Source organism: Dysidea avara, chromosome 3 (genome assembly GCF_963678975.1).
Source record: "Dysidea avara chromosome 3, odDysAvar1.4, whole genome shotgun sequence".
In the NCBI taxonomy this organism is placed as follows: Eukaryota; Metazoa; Porifera; class Demospongiae; order Dictyoceratida; family Dysideidae; genus Dysidea; species Dysidea avara.
The window spans coordinates 49,650,617-49,668,429 of NC_089274.1; the positions used below are offsets into that span (position 1 = coordinate 49,650,617).

Sequence of the window (17,813 nt, forward strand, 5' to 3'; positions counted from 1 at the left end):
TATGTGCAGCTCAATTTGTTATATTCATCAAAAGTAGAAAAACAAACAATTGGTGCAGGTTGCTAGACAGGAGGATGTTCCAGTAAGTGTCTATAGAACATGTTCAAATGTAACTTGCAGTTTGGACAAGGAAACTCCTTGGTGAGGAATGGCTCATACCTGGAATGAAATACGTTCATCTAATAATAGAGCTTGTATTGGTGTGTAGCTACTGACTGTATAGCAAGTATCAGTATATTGCACTATATACTGACACACTGATCAGAGTATGATATCATGTATGCAGACCACGTATAGGGTAACTGTCAATAGCTATATTGTAACACAACAGTGCTGTATCAATACAAAGTCAAGCTGTATCGATATATCGGTATCATGATAATTATACATTTGTAAATAGTGGCCTGTTGACTTAAATATTGCATGTACAGGCTGGGATCTCAAGTTAATGGCTAACAAATCATTGCCATGGTTACAATGAAATATGCTACTAGAACAAAAACAGGTCAAATTTTCCCTTTTAAAAACACCATGCAATGTTTATAATCCACTATGTATCATGATTAGAGCTCTAATCATGATACTGCAGAAGCAAATTATATTCATACATTAACAAACTGTACACTCACAGAATTACTGTGACTGTATACTGTGACTATAAGATTTGAATGCATGCAAAGCAATGTTATAATCATTGATTAATTTCTTGATTCCCTTATCAACCTTTGGCCTATATTATGAATTTCGACATGCAATAGAATGTACATGGTTTTATACTTTAAAGCATGCCTGCACTAGTCACTTTTGAAATCTCTTATACATCTTAAGCTCCGAGAAATAAGGTTAGAAAGTCACAAATCTGCTTATGCAATAAGAGAACACATTCAGTGATGTCAACATTTCAATATGCCACCTTGCACATATGCACATTAGCCTACTTGTGGTGGATTGTTGAAAATAGAATAAAAACTGATGCTCATTAAGCTAATAAAAATATTAATATAATAATCACTTCTGATAATTACTTCTGATGATATCATCAAATAGTTTTATAGCTTTTAGCAAAATATGTAAGTGACATACAAACCACTGGATCAGTGTGTCTGATGAAATCATGTCAGTGAGAACACCTGGATACAAGGGGTGTGTTTACCTAAAAATAATTCCTATAAAGTGTCCATACTCAAGCTTATTTGTTGTACACCTTCTCTGATGGCACAACTTGACCTGCCACAAGTTGTAACACCACTGAGTCCTCACACTGATCTAACCTTTCATCTTCCTGTAACTACTAACCAGTCCCGAGACCACAAATATCCTTCATGATATATGGACTGATAGAATGGCAACTGTAATATGTATAGGGCTCAAACAAATATTCTATTATTTTAATATTTGGTGACTATTTGAATACCATTTTGGGTATTTGCTTCAAAGGAAATAGATAACATCAGTGTATGAGAGTACATAGGAATTCTTGATTCTAAACTTGATAAGTGACCAAATCATGTTGATTCTGAATTGTATTAAAGAGACATCCTGTACAACAGGATTATTGATATATCATCCATACCAATGCTGAAAAAGGAATATTCAAATATTCGATAGTTGTGAATAAAGAATATTCGAATAGTATAAAACCACTATTTGTTTGAGCCCTAACTGTATGTACCACATGATTGCGAGCAATACATGTCATCACAAAGCTGTGTACAACATGTAATCTACAGAGATGCATCACTAGGGAAAAGAATGCACATCCAATTCAATGAGATGATGAGACTATAATCTATGTTTCTAGGACACATAAACTGACCAATAAAAACACACCACATAGTCTACAATACTACTTGTGATAAACTTTCCATGCAGGTGTCAGTATGTAAGCTATTCAGGTGACATCTTGATAATCGAGTATGGTGTTATGGCCAGCAACTTCAGTTGACAAACCAACATAGAAACTGGACATCATGCACCCATATATGGATGTGATGTTCACTTGTCGTTAAGGAAACAACAATGCTGCACTTGTCTCATAACTCTTAACTGTGCTGTGATGTTCATCCTAGAGCACTCTACAATATATGCCTCTTCCTTCCTTGCATTTTGGGTGTGTTCTATTAATGACCATTGTACCAACCTGCAACATCCCCTGGTACAGTGGCACAACTCGGTTTTTGTAACCTCACAATGCACTACAACCTATAACCTTCCTGACCATCCCAAAGAGACCACAAATATCTATCAGTGGATTGGCTGGCAAAAATATTATGTGAGAAAATTATGGTCATGGAATAGAAGAGGAGTTCGTGATGGTTTATGTGATGACCACTATAACAAGTGTAGCTTGACTCCTACAAGAGTAATAACATTTTTAGGAATATAGATAAAGAACTCTGCTAAATTGTTTGATTTCTACAATACCTTGACAGTGTTCATGCTTTGGAGAGGAAGATAACCCCCTTGGCTATTCAACAGTAAACTTGAGAGAGTTACACACTATCACGAGTTACGTTCCTATTAGTGTCATCAACTAAGTCCATCCATTACTATGACATAATTGTTGTTCAAAGGTTAACACACGATCCTGATCATGTGATGTTTACAGCAGCAGTATTAACTATCAAGTTAGTATATTATGATCAAATGTAAATTTATCTTGTCATGTGATGATACTGTATGAACAAATGAGCTTTATCCAAAATTATGTCACAGACATAACAATGGCTGCTGTAGTGTGGGGACGTTCGTAAAATTTGTATGGGCAACTATGGGGAGAAACTTTTTGAACTGCAATATCTCAGCTAAGACGGAAGATATCTAGCTCTAACCAGCAGGTATGGTTATAAATTAGCTGAAAGAATAGGAATCTAGCGTTGTTTTGAAAATCAACCAAAAATCGCTTTTACGTACTTACTATAATGTCTTATAGCCATACCTGCTAGTTAGAGTTTGATATCTTCCTTCTTAGCTGAGATATCGCTGTTCAAAAACTTTCTTCCCATAGTCAACCATACAAATTTTATGAACCTCCCCACACTACAGCGGCCATTTTTATGTCTGTGACGTAATTTTGGATAAGTCCATTAAAATGGTTATTAACACAAGTAATAGAATTAGTTAGGTAATAGAAGCTAAGTACTTTTAATGGCCTCAAAATAGAAACTACTGCTGGAAGTGCTCTAGGTAAATTCTTGACAACAGACTTTAACACATCTATATTCCTGTATTACCCACCCCTCTCTCATACCTACCCCACAAACACACACACACTACACCACACACACACTACACACACAAACTACACTACACTACACACACACGCACGCACGCACGCACGCACGCACGCACGCACGCACGCACGCACGCACGCACGCACGCACGCACGCACACACTACACTAACTACACACACAAACTCAGTGCCTGAAATTACAGTCAGACATCAGACAATTTCTGACCATTTTTAGCATTTGTCTGACCAAATGTCATGTTGATCTGACATAATGTCATGTTGATCTGACATAATGTCATGTTGATCTGACATAATGTCATGTTGATCTGACATAATGTCAGCACCAGCTAAATCGTATCAAAATATTTTTGTGTGTCTCTGCAGCTGGTTATGTAGCTAGTTTTCAATATCCAATGCTTTGTAGCTTTTGTATACAACAGTTATCATTAACACTTTGTATACAACAGTTATCATTAACACTTTGTATACAACAGTTATCATTAACACTTTGTATACAACAGTTATCATTAACACTTTGTATACAACAGTTATCATTAACACTTTGTATACAACAGTTATCATTAACACTTTGTATACAACAGTTATCATTAACACTTTGTATACAACAGTTATCATTAACACTTTGTATACAACAGTTATCATTAACACTTTGTATACAACAGTTATCATTAACACTTTGTATACAACAGTTATCATTAACACTTTACATTTCATATATGACAGTACTCAATGTATCTGTGTAGATATTGATTATGTCAGACCAATGTCTGACCATTTTTGAAATTGTTCTGACATTTTGTCCGGACATTGTAAAGTTGTAATTTCAGGTTCTGCAAACTACACACACACAAACACACACACACACAAACACACGCACACACACACACATTACACACCGGTCATGCATACAACTTTTTTAAAATTAATGGCCAAGCCATAAAATTAAATTCTGTATGGCATTATACATCATCTTAATCACACAAAGTTACATAGTCGATAGGTAAAAATGTCTCTTTGTACATTCATAATAGAGAACTGGCTGTCTAGCTTGTGTGATAAATATTTTCAGTCTTCTGTGTAGAAGAAAATGTTAAACATGAAGCCACTCAGGACTTGAAGCTCCCACACTCAACTATTCATGACTTCATCAGATTACAAGAATCCACCTTTTTGATGATGTGACCTGGCAGTGCTGAAATATAATATCACTTGACATTAAAATGATTTGATGTGGAATTTGATAGTAAAAAACATTTTACTATAACCAATTTTATATCCTGAAATGTTTTAACAGCAAACAGTTTGAGAGTGCATGTGTTACAGTACACACACACACACACACACACACACACACACACACACTAGTAGTCCAGTATATGAATGGACTATCTCACTATACATTGGTACTGCTACTGAGATGATGTTCGCAGGTATCTGAAGCCACACCAGCCTACTTCACCGTATGTGACTATTGCACCAGAATGATCCGATCCGATGATGTTCACTTGATATTTATACAATATTAAAATGTTACTTTGCATGTACAAATCGCTATTAATAGGAATTTTCCCACCCACATACACAGATGATTGAAAAGTGTTAACTAAAATTAACAAAAAAAAACACTAAATTATTAAAAATCATTGCACTGAAATATCAAATTCTAATTGATGCCTTGATATTGACAAAAATCAAACAGTATCGATATAAAATCGACATATCGCCCTTCACTGCATAACTGACATAACTACACACGTTTTGTAGCAGAGAACATGAGCAAAAAAATCTTCAAAAAAGTGATGGTCCTTCAACGCATGTTGACTACAGAAAAGTGTATGTTTACATGTGTCACCTTATAATTACACTAGGCTAGTGTATCTCTTGGAGTATCAGATGATCGTTTGTTAGGTGTCCTGCTTATTGCACATTCAGCACTTGTGTTGTAAAGTGAAAATAAATAGAATAATGTCCACATGAGATACCTTGAGAACTTTCTAGGGTTCCTATGGATACAAATAAATGAAATTGGCAAGGACAAAACTTGTTGTAAGTGTTTGAACAAAAAATGGATGGCTGCAGGATTGAGGCTGCTAACTTGGGATTGATCATAATTTTTTTGCCTTTTTGCAACTTTTCTAATAACATCTTTAAACAGGAAAAAGGACCCTGGTGGCCTGCAGACCTTCAGAACTTGTGTCGTAAAGCCTTAATAAATATCAAAATAAATGCCTTGTTTTTTAAGTGATAGGTAGCTTGCATTTGTATAGTGGAACCTCAGTTATCCGAACCCCTTGGGACCAGGGTGGTCCATAAGTCTGAAAAGTCTGTATCTCTGAAACTGTGTATAAATAATCATAAAGAAAACTTAAATACAGTATTATCAACTACCCTAATGGAACAGTCACTACTCTAATAGAGCAGTCATTTCCATAGTTTGGTTAACTGAGAATCTAGATAAGTGGGGTCCGGATAACTGAGATCCCACTGTAACTGTAAGGCTGCTTTTATGTAAGGGCCAATATTATTAGCTGGTATGGGCCACAAGGCCTTACAAGCTGCAAACGTCATTGAACCTAACACAACTTATCAAAGAGCAACTAGGGGACTCTAGGCATAGTAGGAAGCTGTTCCTATGTGTGAAGAAGAGGACTAAGAGCTCAACAGTGTTGGTGAGATGTTATTTTGGGTGTTTGTCATTGATAAGAATTAGTGTGGTTACTATATCAGTATCTGTGATCACCTTTAATTATCACGGATCAGTCATTTTCCACACCTCTAATATAGCACAAATGATCACTAGATTTAAAAATGAAAATTTTATGACTATATATGAAACCTTAGATAATGTACATCTCAGTTTCTGTCAACCTTGCTCACTAACTAAACCAATAAGGCTAACCCAACAAATGAGACCATCCCAACCAGTGTTTCACCACAATGTTTGTCCTGCTATCAATTACTGGACATAATGTCACTATGGCTGTGACCAGTGATAAATGAAATTAAAACACATAATTAAAATAATTAGTGAAATACTGAAATTCATAGTCTACCACAAAACCTAATGGCCCTTAGCAACAACCATCACTTCACCATGACCAAGTGGACATGGCTACTGATATCTATACTATCAATTCCACAATGGGATATGTTATGTGGATTAGTTGTATGTACTAAAACACTGTTTAGTATAGATGAAGCCTCTTTTACCATGTGAATTTTGTATCCAAGTTACAGTGAAAAGCACTGACATAAGAATAATAGAATCTGACAAGCTCTGTGACAGAATTACACATTAAATGTACTGCAAAAAAATGGTTACATCACGTCATGCCATGTACAGAAATAGTTATAACCATATACATGTTACACTCCCTATAGACTGCTGTTTACGTTCACATTGTGATGAGGGCCCAAAGGGCTGAAGTTGAATTTACACTCAGCCAGGCCAGCAGATATACAGCAAACTTTTCTAATTATGTGTAATTTATTAGTTACTACAGTGGAACCTCAGTTATCCAAACCCCTTGGGACCAGGGGTGGTCCATAATTCTGAAAAGTCCATATCTCTGAAACTGTGTGTAAATAACCTTAAAATAGCATACAACATTCTTTTTCAGTATTATTTAAAAAGCTATTAGGTACAGTATGTTACCATTGTAACTTAGAAAAAATATGACAAAAAAATGTACAAAAACGAGAAGAAAAAAATGCTATCACAGAGGGTATTTGAACCACAGACCTCCAGCCTGAAGAGCAACATTCCAAACTACTGTACCACTGGTGCTAGCTACCAATATTCTTATTTTTGCCATATTCAAATTTTGCAAATGTAAATCACTATATATCTAACCCTAGCCTATTGTTTTAACTAATCTTACTCATGTTTCTTAATCCTAAGGGCACTGTTCCTAATCCTAAGGGCACTGTTCCTAATCCTAGGGATGCTGTTCCCAATCCTAGGGGTGCTACTCTTAATCCTAGGGGCGGTAACTTCAACTTCATACAGCGAGAGGGGTACCACACCCTGGCTGCCAAGTGACACTTGACTTTGCTACTCAATTTCCTGTAAGAGATGATCAATGTAACATGTTCAAAGCCCATCCAGTGTACAGCCTGATAACCTCCATGATGTGAGTAGCCGGACCATATATAGTTTGAGTAAGAGTAGCCTCCATATTCTGTTATATTACTTACTAGTAGGTATATATGTACTGTAGCATAACTATATCTTTGATCGATTTGACTCTTTGCCAACCACAGGTAGCAATCATTTTAGCTATAGAGTAATGAGAACTGTCTGGACAGAATTTTTCTCAGCACTGAATGCTATGATGTGAAGGTCCTTCCCCACTGCTGCTGAAGTGGATGTCCCTCACACAAAGTGTGCACTAAAAGTGCAGTCCTGCCTGTCCTTATTCCAACTGGCTATCCTCTGAGATATCACTGGTTTGTGTGGCTTCAGGAATAACAGAACTGGAGTGCTTGGTTGTGTCTTTGAAATTCTCATTAACCTTCTCATCATGTTTGGAGGTACTGTACTACACAAAGACGGTAGTGATGAGGAAGTGAAGTAAAGGATAAGAGGTGCCTCTATCTAGTTTTGAGATTCTTTTTAAACCAGGCGCGCGCCCACAGTCGGCTGAAGGCCGGCTGTAGGCGCGCGCCTGGTTTACTGAAATTGTTTTCGTAAAAGTGTGTGTGTGTGTACCTATCTATGTTTGTCCGTACGCACCCACGTGAGCAAAATCGGTTATTAACGGTAAAAGCAGCTTTTAGGTAAGAAGTAAAAGTGAAATGAAGTCTGTAGTAAACTTCTGCACAGGTGAACTTTGCTCTGAGGTGGTTTCTTTTCGGCAGACTGAAATACGGGTGTGGTGACTTTCCTCAGACTACCTTCCCCTTGAGGTTTTCAGGAATTTAGCAACTGAAAAACAACGGTGCAGGCCTCGTACACTACCAGGAATAGCCTATCGCTTCGAGTTGAAAGGGGGCGTATCCCTTATGTACGCGAACGAAAATGAAGAGCAGCTTTGAGGCTTTGTCGAGAGAATTTGTGGGAAAAAACATGTTAGTTACACTATAAAACAGTTTAGAAGATAGTTCTGTGCGTAATATGTTGGTAAAAGCGGTTTGTTTAACAAACGCTTCCTTAGCAGTGCATAGCAACATAATTGAACGAATTACGAATATTTCATGAATTACGAAATACAAGAATTAGCTAATAATATTATTGCACAACCCAAACTACCCTATTGTAAAGTAGTAATACATAGTTGGTTAATTCATAGTAGTATATACTGTCTATAGTTAATTCCAGATGAGTTAGCTAGCTGCATGGCGCCTGGTTTTTAGAAGTAGCACAACATCAACTTGTTACAATAGATGTCTTTTCTGTAGGTAGACTCTTGAATTTGTTCTAGTTTGTTTTCTATAGAGACGTGTGGGTGGAAGGGTAGGGTGGAAGGGTGGGGTGGATAAAATAAAAACTTGTAAGTAACCTCAGCTGGGGAGTCAGACCTGAATCAAAGGTCCAGAGAGTGTAACTCTGATATTCATTGATTAGTAGCGCCAACTTCCCTGATATCTTTCATTGACAAGTCCTCACAATTACATCCCAGTATTGTGGTATGGAAGGTCTTAAGTACCTCTCAAACAAGATGGTGTTGTCCTATTGGGGCTGCCTCAATGTTGTTGCGAGCCATGGAAACCGCTGACCAGATCAGATTGATTAAACAGTCCATGACAGAGTGGAAGTCTAGGAAGTGCCTGGATGCTACCTATTCATGACACCAAGCAACTCCATTGTGGCCATTGAGGTTGATGTCCCTGTACTCTACTCTGCCAGCAAGAGTTCTGAAGCCTTTCCTTGAAACTTCTCTGGCTGCATGCTGCTCCCTGATACTCAGCAGGCAGAAGTTTTAGTGAGCTTTAAATTATCAAAGGTTGGACTTTGACCAAACGGGCTCTGTAGCTGGTCCACACATTTGGGAAGACTCGAGGGTAGTCCATCAGGGCTGGCACTACCACAGTCTCCAGCTGACATACTCTTCAAGTTGATGGCTTAGCCTAGTTGTGAACAAATCCACTTGGCAAGGGTCCGGTGATCACTGAATCATGAGGAAGACTTTACTGTGTAGCAACCATTGTGTTGAAATTTTTATCTGCCATGACTCCTGGTCTATCTGCCATGATTCCTGGTCTATCTGCCATGACTCCTGGTCTATCTGCCATGATTCCTGGTCTATCTGCCATGATTCCTGGTCTATCTGCCATGATTCCTGGTCTATCTGCCATGATTCCTGGTCTATCTGCCATGATTCCTGGTCTATCTGCCATGATTCCTGGTCTATCTGCCATGATTCCTGGTCTATCTGCCATGACTCCTGGTCTATCTGCCACTACTCCTGGTCTATCTGCCATGATTCCTGGTCTATCTGCCATGATTCCTGGTCTATCTGCCATGATTCCTGGTCTATCTGCCATGATTCCTGGTCTATCTGCCATGATTCCTGGTCTATCTGCCATGACTCCTAGTCTATCTGCCATGATTCCTGGTCTATCTGCCATGATTCCTGGTCTATCTGCCATGATTCCTGGTCTATCTGCCATGACTCCTGGTCTATCTGCCATGATTCCTGGTCTATCTGCCATGATTCCTGGTCTATCTGCCATGAATCCTGGTCTATCTGCCATGACTCCTGGTCTATCTGCCATGACTCCTGGTCTATCTGCCATGACTCCTGGTCTATCTGCCACCACTCCTGGTCTATCTGCCACAACTCCTGGTCTATCTGCCACAACTCCTGGTCTATCTGCCACTACTCCTGGTCTATCTGCCATGACTCCTGGTCTATCTGCCACAACTCCTGGTCTATCTGCCACTACTCCTGGTCTATCTGCCACTACTCCTGGTCTATCTGCCACTACTCCTGGTCTATCTGCCACTACTCCTGGTCTATCTGCCATGATTCCTGGTCTATCTGCCATGACTCCTGGTCTATCTGCCATGAGTCCTGGTCTATCTGCCATGATTCCTGGTCTATCTGCCATGATTCCTGGTCTATCTGCCATGATTCCTGGTCTATCTGCCATGATTCCTGGTCTATCTGCCATGACTCCTGGTCTATCTGCCACTACTCCTGGTCTATCTGCCATGATTCCTGGTCTATCTGCCATGATTCCTGGTCTATCTGCCATGATTCCTGGTCTATCTGCCATGATTCCTGGTCTATCTGCCATGACTCCTGGTCTATCTGCCATGATTCCTGGTCTATCTGCCATGATTCCTGGTCTATCTGCCATGATTCCTGGTCTATCTGCCATGACTCCTGGTCTATCTGCCATGATTCCTGGTCTATCTGCCATGATTCCTGGTCTATCTGCCATGAATCCTGGTCTATCTGCCATGACTCCTGGTCTATCTGCCATGACTCCTGGTCTATCTGCCATGACTCCTGGTCTATCTTCCACTACTCCTGGTCTATCTGCCATGACTCCTGGTCTATCTGCCACTACTCCTGGTCTATCTGCCACTACTCCTGGTCTATCTGCCACAACTCCTGGTCTATCTGCCACTACTCCTGGTCTATCTGCCATGACTCCTGGTCTATCTGCCACAACTCCTGGTCTATCTGCCACTACTCCTGGTCTATCTGCCACTACTCCTGGTCTATCTGCCATGATTCCTGGTCTATCTGCCATGACTCCTGGTCTATCTGCCATGATTCCTGGTCTATCTGCCATGACTCCTGGTCTATCTGCCACTACTCCTGGTCTATCTGCCATGATTCCTGGTCTATCTGCCACTACTCCTGGTCTATCTGCCACTACTCCTGGTCTATCTGCCACAACTCCTGGTCTATCTGCCACTACTCCTGGTCTATCTGCCATGACTCCTGGTCTATCTGCCATAACTCCTGGTCTATCTGCCATGACTCCTGGTCTATCTGCCACTACTCCTGGTCTATCTGCCATGACTCCTGGTCTATCTGCCATGACTCCTGGTCTATCTGCCATGACTCCTGGTCTATCTGCCACAACTCCTGGTCTGCTACTGTGTTCGTAATTCCTGGGAGGTGATAATCTATCTGTAGACACTATTGCCACAGGTGGCAAGGACAGACTTGATGAATGTGAGCTACCCATTTTGTTCATGTCAATACTGCTGTGCTGTTGTTGTTATCCATTTGCAGTAGGACCTGCTTCTTTGGAAGTCAGATCTGGCAGAGATAACCCCTGAAGCCACATGCATTTTTCTGTAAACTTTCTACAACAATCCCTGAACAGTATTACGAGCAGAGGCTTCTCTAAACAGTGGTAGACTGCTCTACTTTACTTTTGATGTGGTAATAGGAATGTGCATAATTAACAAATTGACTTTGATGTTGGTAGTAAATTGACAGTTTACTGGGGAAAGCTCTGCATGAGGCAAGCCTAACAGTATTTGTGTTGACTCACAAGTTAGGTTAAGTTGCAGTCCCATTGGAGCAACAGAATGGTGACCTTAGTAGTTATCAAGATGACTAAGGAGCAATCTAAAAGCTTGACAGGATCATAAGTAGCAGTATCATGTGTTGTACTAACTCCACCATTGCTACTGACATTGTATGCAAACTTATTAGTATAGCGGCATAGCCCCCAAAATTAGTCAAATCATGTACTTTTTCATAAAAACATGAAACTTTCCACATAAATAGTATTCCTCATGACATGTATTTTGTGATATAGTGTCATCACAGATTTGACATTTGGTGACTTTTATGGCCATGTTTGCTGCCCAGAATTTTGATCATTTCTGTCTTTATCTCCCTGAGGCATTAATTGGCATGCTAATCATGGTACCAAAGTAAAGGTCTTGTTGAACAAAACAACTTGGCCTTTATTTTGAAGTTAATAGGTAATTCCATTGTGAAGTTATGATTATTTATCATCTCCAAAATTCTTTGAGTTTACCTGCACTTGGGGTGTAAAGTTCATGGGTAATATAAATGATAATAAAATCACCTATTAACTTCAAATAAAACTATTAAGTTGCTTCTGGTACCATGTATTTGGCAAATTAATTAATTAATGCCTCAGGGATAAATTTCTGGGTAAAAATGGCCATAAGTCACCAAAGGTCAAATCTGTGATAACATTACAGTGTCATGAGGAGTCGTATACAATCACTGGACTGGACTAGTTTTTTTTTTTGTTTTTTTTTTGTTTGTCACTATAGCAACATATTCTGGCTACTGGTTGTAGCTATTGCTACATTGAATGTAAATATGCAGGTGAACCTGTCTACTTGGCACTGTCTGTTATCTTAAGATTGTGTACAATTCTCTCTCTTGGCTTAATCTCTATTGTATGACTACCATTTGTCTTATGAAGTACAAACCATACTGTACGTGTTGTCCATGTATCCTACAAGTTATAGTCATGGAGTCAGCTAAATTATTAACTGTCTTGCTATTCCATAGCTGATACAAAGGTTCTATAGTTTTTGCAAGACAGCAATAACAAGTGAAATGACATGCACAAGATTTCAACCAATCAAATTGATTCATTTTGAACTTTAAACTATAATTACAGCATGTGACTTCTGTTTTAGATTTGTTGACCTCTGTACATAGCTGAAACTGGGCAATGTTGACAAGTCTAACATGATGACACCTTTCTTTTGTTTGTGTGTGGGGGAGTGGTCTAACTACATGAGACTAGCATACTTACAACCAGTTGCCAAATATTTGGTTAAAGTCCAGTCACCAGTCCAGTTCAGTGATTGTATACAACTATCATGAGGAGTACAACTTATGTGGTAAATTTCATGCTTTTATGAAAAAGTGCATGATTTCTGTATTGTGCCGCTATACTGATACTTTGTTAAAGCAGGAGTTTATGAGCTGCCGAAGGAGCATGGAACTCGGTTCCATCACAATCACGTCACATTTTTTGAATAAATTGCTACAAGTCTCGCGCACAATTAGTATACGGCGTCAACTAATGAAATTTTGCTTTCCTTATATGGAAACTAATCACTAATGAATTTGGATTTCGATGGCACCCGGCAGGCAGCATAAGTTTCATGCTCCTTCACCGCCTTCGGTGGCTCATAAGCTCCTGGTTAAAGTGATGCAGTGGCTGCCACAGCAAACTATGATTCTTACATTAAATGGAGGTTATACTACATTTTCGTGTACACCTAAAATCTGTGAACAGTCACAGGTAATAATGGTATCAACATTTCGTAGAGATACTGGTACAGCATCTTTAGTTTCCTGGGATTACAGAAACCCAATTTTAACTTGCAGCAGGAACACCATAGTCTGGCAGAATAAACAAAAACAGGGCAGCAGGTAGCTGCAGTGTGTAATAGGAAACTGACAATGATGGTGGATTAAGGGAGGACAAGGTGCATTGAAAAACCATTATGAAGATCGAAATACTCTAATAGAGCAGTCAAAAGTCTTCTAATAGAGTAGTCAAAATTACTATTTATAATGGATGTGGTGCTAGCAAAAAGAAATGGGACACAAAGGAGCAAGTCCATGATGTGTGCACTATGTGTAGTTTATGTACTGTCGTATGCCAAAAGGCACCTGTTGGGTTGAGACAGTATCTAACACTAAACAAAATCACTATTGGAAGCATTTCAGGTCATACTGAAGGTACTTTTGAGCTTGGTTATACCTAACCAATACTGCCAAGGTGCTATGAAGGTATTGTGAGGTAGCTGGTTTTAGGGTGATATTTTGTTGTGAGAAAGTACAAACCTCCATGATCCCTAATATACAATACTGCATGATACAAAGTTAAAACAAACTGACAAACAATATTAATCCAATGCTTATTAGCAGGAGATGATAGTATTACCTGATCGTCTGCTTTATGATAAGTAACACAACATGATCTATCGAGTCCTATATAATTACAAAACATTCTGCTATTGAGCCCTAGAACACTACAAAGGAAAACAAAGCTCATTTAGCAGTTTACAGCATTACTTCGTATGGCTCACTTCCATATATGGTTTGTGTAATGATCATTGCTACTGTGCTTGGATCAAAAGAATCAAGTGATCAAAAGGCTATGTTGTACTGATCAAGAAAAGACAATCAAGTATTGTAGAAAGTGATCTTGTAAGCATTTTATTCAGTACCTAATTCAACTTGTCGGCGCTAAAATCAAGCACTCAAAATGTTGATCCCTGGATGCAAGAGAGTTTGAACACTATGCAAGGGTGTGTCCAAGATTTTCCAAGGTGGTGAGTTAAGGTGTTGGGGTCTAGGGGTGCAGCCCCAGCCACTGACAGATTTTGAATATTAAAATGCTTCAAAATTGAACTATTTTATGTGTTTAAGTCATAAATATCAACTAGCTCGTCTTGTGATTACAGGTGTACTGATAATAGGATTGGCTATCTATCGGTTATTGGCTATATCGGCCTTGTTTGTACATATCAGTATCGGATCAGTAACATGAGCAGATATCTACGTATGGGAACTAGTGCTCTAGTAATACACTATCAGATTTATGTAATGTTAACTGTTGACTAAAGTCCCAAACTTGTAACTAAATTTAGAATGCAAATTGTTAGAGACAATGTCTATACAACTGTACTAGATCGGCTTTGTCTATTAAGTATTGAAATATCGGCTAAAAGTCATATTGGCTATCATGTTTTTCTTTAAGGTGGCTCGGAACAGTTTTTATATGGCTACCACAATGTTGCGTAAGCCGTCGCATTAGCCGTGCGGCAACATTACGCCTGGCGCTAATGGATTTTGTGGTTGAGCCACAAACGGCCTTGTAAAGGCCACAAACAATCTGTGAAGTATTCACCATGAATTAGACTAGTGTTTCTTGCTGTTCTTCAATCTTTCTAAGCTGTTCCTTAGCCCGAATTCTTCGCGCAATAAACAACTTTTCCGCATACTGTCGATTATTGCTTGCATACGGGTAGTTAATTTGTGCGCGCCGTGCGCAATTGTTACAGGTGCCATAACAAAAGGAAACTGCCAGCCGGGTTTTAAAGATACGACTGTCGAATTTTATATGGGTAATAAGCAGTAAATAAAGAACATTTGTGCGGAAGCCGATTTTTAAAATTCGCTTTCACCTGGTCGAGACGAATTTTATAAAAAACCACTTCGAATCTTCATGTGGCGTTGGTAGAAGTATCGATTGAACTAAAGTCTTGATGGCAAAAGTAGCTCCACACCATGGTAGGTAATTAGGTACATAATGTCTAACAGTAAATCCAGCGCCGTTAAGCCCTATGCGAAGGAAGAGTTTCTTCTGAAGGCCTAAAATCAAATCTCGCGTTACACGCATCCTAGAAAGCCCCGGTTTGTTTTGAAGGGTAGAGAATCAAATGTTTTATTGAATTCTGTTAGAAAAGGCTCCTTTATGCCCACGGTTTGCTAGTAGCAGTGATTACAAACTTCACAGGGAAGCCATGTTAAAACTGTTCCGAGCCACCTTAAGTTAGCCTTACATACGAATTATACCATTATATAGGCGTCAATTAGCAGTACCACATGTTGGCTTCCCACAACTGATTACCACAGCTGATTATCACACCTGATTATCACAATCATCTACCCATAGTGACTGGATTGTTTGCAGAGCCACTTCTCATGAGCCTCTTCTCATGCTGTTCTTTGTGTAATAGGCCAATGACCACTTTGCTCTTTTCATTAATTGATAGTTAGGACATGTGTTAACACTTTACGATATCCCTGGTGCTATCCTACTATCCCTGGTGTTATCCTACTATCCCTGGTGGTATCCTACTATCCCTGGTGTTATCCTACTATCCCTGGTGTTATCCTACTATCCCTGGTGGTATCCTACTATCCCTGGTGTTATCCTACTATCCCTAGTGTTATCCTACTATCCCTGGTGTTATCCTACTATCCCTGGTGTTATCCTACTATCCCTAGTGTTATCCTACTATCCCTGGTGTTATCCTACTATCCCTGGTGGTATCCTACTATCCCTGGTGTTATCCTACTATCCCTGGTGCTATCCTACTATCCCTGGTGTTATCCTACTATCCCTGGTGTTATCCTACTATCCCTGGTGTTATCCTACTATCCCTAGTGCTATCCTACTATCCCTGGTGCTATCCTATAATTTCTAATGCATATGTATGGGTTCACCAGTCATAATTATGTTACATAAAGTAAACAAACAACAAGTACAAGGAAGATTAGGCATCATAGAAATAAAGTGCAGTGAAACAAAAAATACTCACCAGAAATTCACTGCTAGATTTCTCTTCTCAGCAGGGTTGGGTCTTGACTGTACTTCATGCCACCAAAATGCTGGCATGTAAAGCACGTCTCCCTCAGCAATGTTACACTGGTATGGCTTCGTCTGTAAGTATAAGGGGAACCGGTCAAGATCGGGTTTCTTGATATCCACCGGTGACATAACCATTGACGTGCTCTCTAGTAACCGTTGACGACGGAACCAATTAGTGGAAGGATTGAAGCCCAAAATGGCCTCCGGGATGTGAGCTTCATATAAGTTATTATTGTGATGAGGGTCAAACATTGTGACCTCTTTCTTTCCTCTAATCTAACAAGCAGGCAGGCACACATCAGTGCACCATTATAATTGTGACTGCTTACCTGACACAGCAAATTGTCATATGGGTCAAAGTGTAATTTGCCAAGTGTGTTACCATCACTTAACCAAATGTTCAAATGACGTCTTGTAAGTAGGTCTGTTACTATTGGCAACTCTGACAAGTCCTGCTCCAGCTGTGGCAAGTATTCTGGAATAGATGAGTATTCCAAATAAGCTGAGTAATTCTGAGAAGATAAGGAATTCAAGAAATCTGCAAATTTCAGTTCTTGGGTTGCTGGACGCACCACAACTAAGTCAGGAAACTCCAGTTGTCTCTTAACAACATCAGGAATGACAAAGCTGCCATAGTCCTCCCACAAACTAGCACTCTCTACACCTTCAAATGTTCCATCTGGTGTCAACTTAATGTGGACAAACTGGTCACCAAATTCTTTATAAAAAAAATCCTGTGTCCACTTTTGCAAGGCTGGCCATTCTAGCAGGCCATCCTCGATAATAACTGGCTTTGACCGGATGAGATACTCTGAGAAGAATTGTTCTTTGGATGGCATCTTGATCCTCTCACATTCTCTTTGCTCACCAGAAGGCCAGAACAAGTCATGCAGGATATGTTGCTCTAGTAATCCAGCTACAGTCAAGCCTCCACTAGCAGTTAGAAATGTTCCACAATTGTTGTTCACATATTCTACTACACTAGCAGTGTGTAAGCTACCGGAGTATCTGTCTGCAATTGGTAATGATCTCTCAGGGCTCGTGAGACAAGTACGATCCCTTGCCACATGACTATATAAGGCAATGCCTCCACCAAAAGGGACCACTTCATGATTAATGTGCCAACTGATGCTAATATTGTCATCCAACTTGCCAACAGCCACCTATTATAAATGTGTAACAGATTCTATGATTACGATAATCAAGAGTTTAGATATTACAGTGAAACCTTTTTTTTACCTCTAAATTAATAGTGAGGACGTTGGA

At 39.4% G+C, this 17,813-nt stretch overlaps 2 protein-coding genes across 2 annotated transcripts in view; one reads left to right on the forward strand and one right to left on the reverse strand.

The window, feature by feature from the left end:
* Positions 1-17,813, reverse strand: part of LOC136251485 (bifunctional peptidase and (3S)-lysyl hydroxylase JMJD7-like) — an 18,111-nt gene continuing 298 nt past the window's right edge. Inside the window, exons 2-4 of the mRNA XM_066043942.1 lie at positions 16,877-17,710; positions 16,498-16,823; positions 1-159 (exon numbers count right to left, since the gene is read on the reverse strand). Coding sequence (XP_065900014.1) covers positions 63-159; positions 16,498-16,823; positions 16,877-17,710 — 1,257 coding nt within the window. The 3' untranslated portion in view covers positions 1-62. The remainder of the gene's footprint in view (positions 160-16,497; positions 16,824-16,876; positions 17,711-17,813) is intronic.
* On the forward strand, positions 9,424-11,322 carry LOC136251627 (elastin-like). Its single transcript, XM_066044084.1, has one exon. It carries the CDS (start codon positions 9,424-9,426, stop codon positions 11,320-11,322), a length of 1,899 nt encoding a protein of 632 aa, XP_065900156.1.